The sequence below is a fragment of the Mastomys coucha genome, unplaced genomic scaffold, assembly GCF_008632895.1.
Source record: "Mastomys coucha isolate ucsf_1 unplaced genomic scaffold, UCSF_Mcou_1 pScaffold22, whole genome shotgun sequence".
Classification (NCBI taxonomy): domain Eukaryota; kingdom Metazoa; phylum Chordata; class Mammalia; order Rodentia; family Muridae; genus Mastomys; species Mastomys coucha.
In genome coordinates, this window is record NW_022196905.1 from 167,378,546 (window position 1) to 167,379,693 (window position 1,148).

At 44.9% G+C, this 1,148-nt stretch overlaps 1 protein-coding gene across 2 annotated transcripts in view; it reads left to right on the forward strand.

The window, feature by feature from the left end:
- Kcnu1 (potassium calcium-activated channel subfamily U member 1) overlaps window positions 1-1,148 on the forward strand; it is a 98,683-nt gene that overhangs the window by 77,292 nt on the left and 20,243 nt on the right. For both annotated transcript variants that reach the window (XM_031339402.1, XM_031339403.1), the window contains exon 22: window positions 728-914. In XM_031339402.1, coding sequence (XP_031195262.1) covers window positions 728-914 — 187 coding nt within the window. The remainder of the gene's footprint in view (window positions 1-727; window positions 915-1,148) is intronic.

Below are 1,148 nucleotides of genomic sequence, written 5' to 3' on the forward strand. Positions count from 1 at the left end.
CCTGGAACTCACTGTGTAGACTAGGCTGGCCTCGAACTCAGAAATCCGCCTGTCTCTGCCTCCCAAGTGCTGGAATTAAAGTCATGCGCCACCACCACCCAGCCAATTTGTTTGTTTGTTTGTTTAAAGATTTATTTATTTATTATACATTAGTACACTGTAGCTCTCTTCAGACAGCACCAGAAGAGGGCATCAGATCTCATTTCAGGTGTTTGTGAACTACCATGTGGTTGCTGGGATTTGAACTCAGGACCTTCGGAAGAGCAGTCAGTGCTTTTACCTGCTGAGCCATCATCTCTCCAGCCCCGATTTGTTTGTTTTTTGAGACACCATTTCTCTGTGGAGCTCTGGTTGTCCTGGAACTCTCGTTGTAGACCAGGCTGGCCTCAAACTCAGAGATATTTACCTGCCTCAGCCTCCTGAGTGCTGAGGTTAAAGGCATATGTCGCCCCTGCATCTGGATCAAAATGGATTTTTGCTCCCCATCATCCAAATTCTTCCTCTGTGAGGAATTCATCCAAATTCTTCCTCTCTGAGGGGTCTGTGATGTCACTTCATAGAAAGATAGTAACCATTGATCAATACAATCAGGTATCAGACAACGGATACCTACATTTTAGTCAAGCCAGCAGAGACTTCAGCTAAAACCTGCATCCAAAAAGACCTAGCACCATGAACGTTGGTGGCTTTCTGACAATCCCTTCACAAAATGAAATTCTCTCCGTAGGGATCCGCACTCTATATTGGAGATCTGCATGCAGCCAACATAGAGCAGTGCTCTATGTGTGTCATCTTAGCCACCCCTTACAAGGCACTGAGCAGCCAGATTCTGGTGGACACCGAGACTATCATGGCCACCCTCAACATCCAGTCCCTGCGGGTCCTCTGTCCTACTCCAGTGTCTTCAGAGCCAGGTCAGACCTCCTGGACAGGCCCACGGCAAGCTTGAAGGTTTTCCAGTAAAGTTCTGATTACTGTCTGCCACATTGCAGGGGAAAAGGTTGGCAAACCTAGGCAGTGAGCTAAATAATCTAAGCATACATAATAATCAAGTTTCTTTTTTTTTTATTAGATGTTTTCTTTATTCACAATATCTCCTTTCCCAGGTTCCCCTCCAAAAGAAAAAAGAAAAAGAAAATAAAATAAGA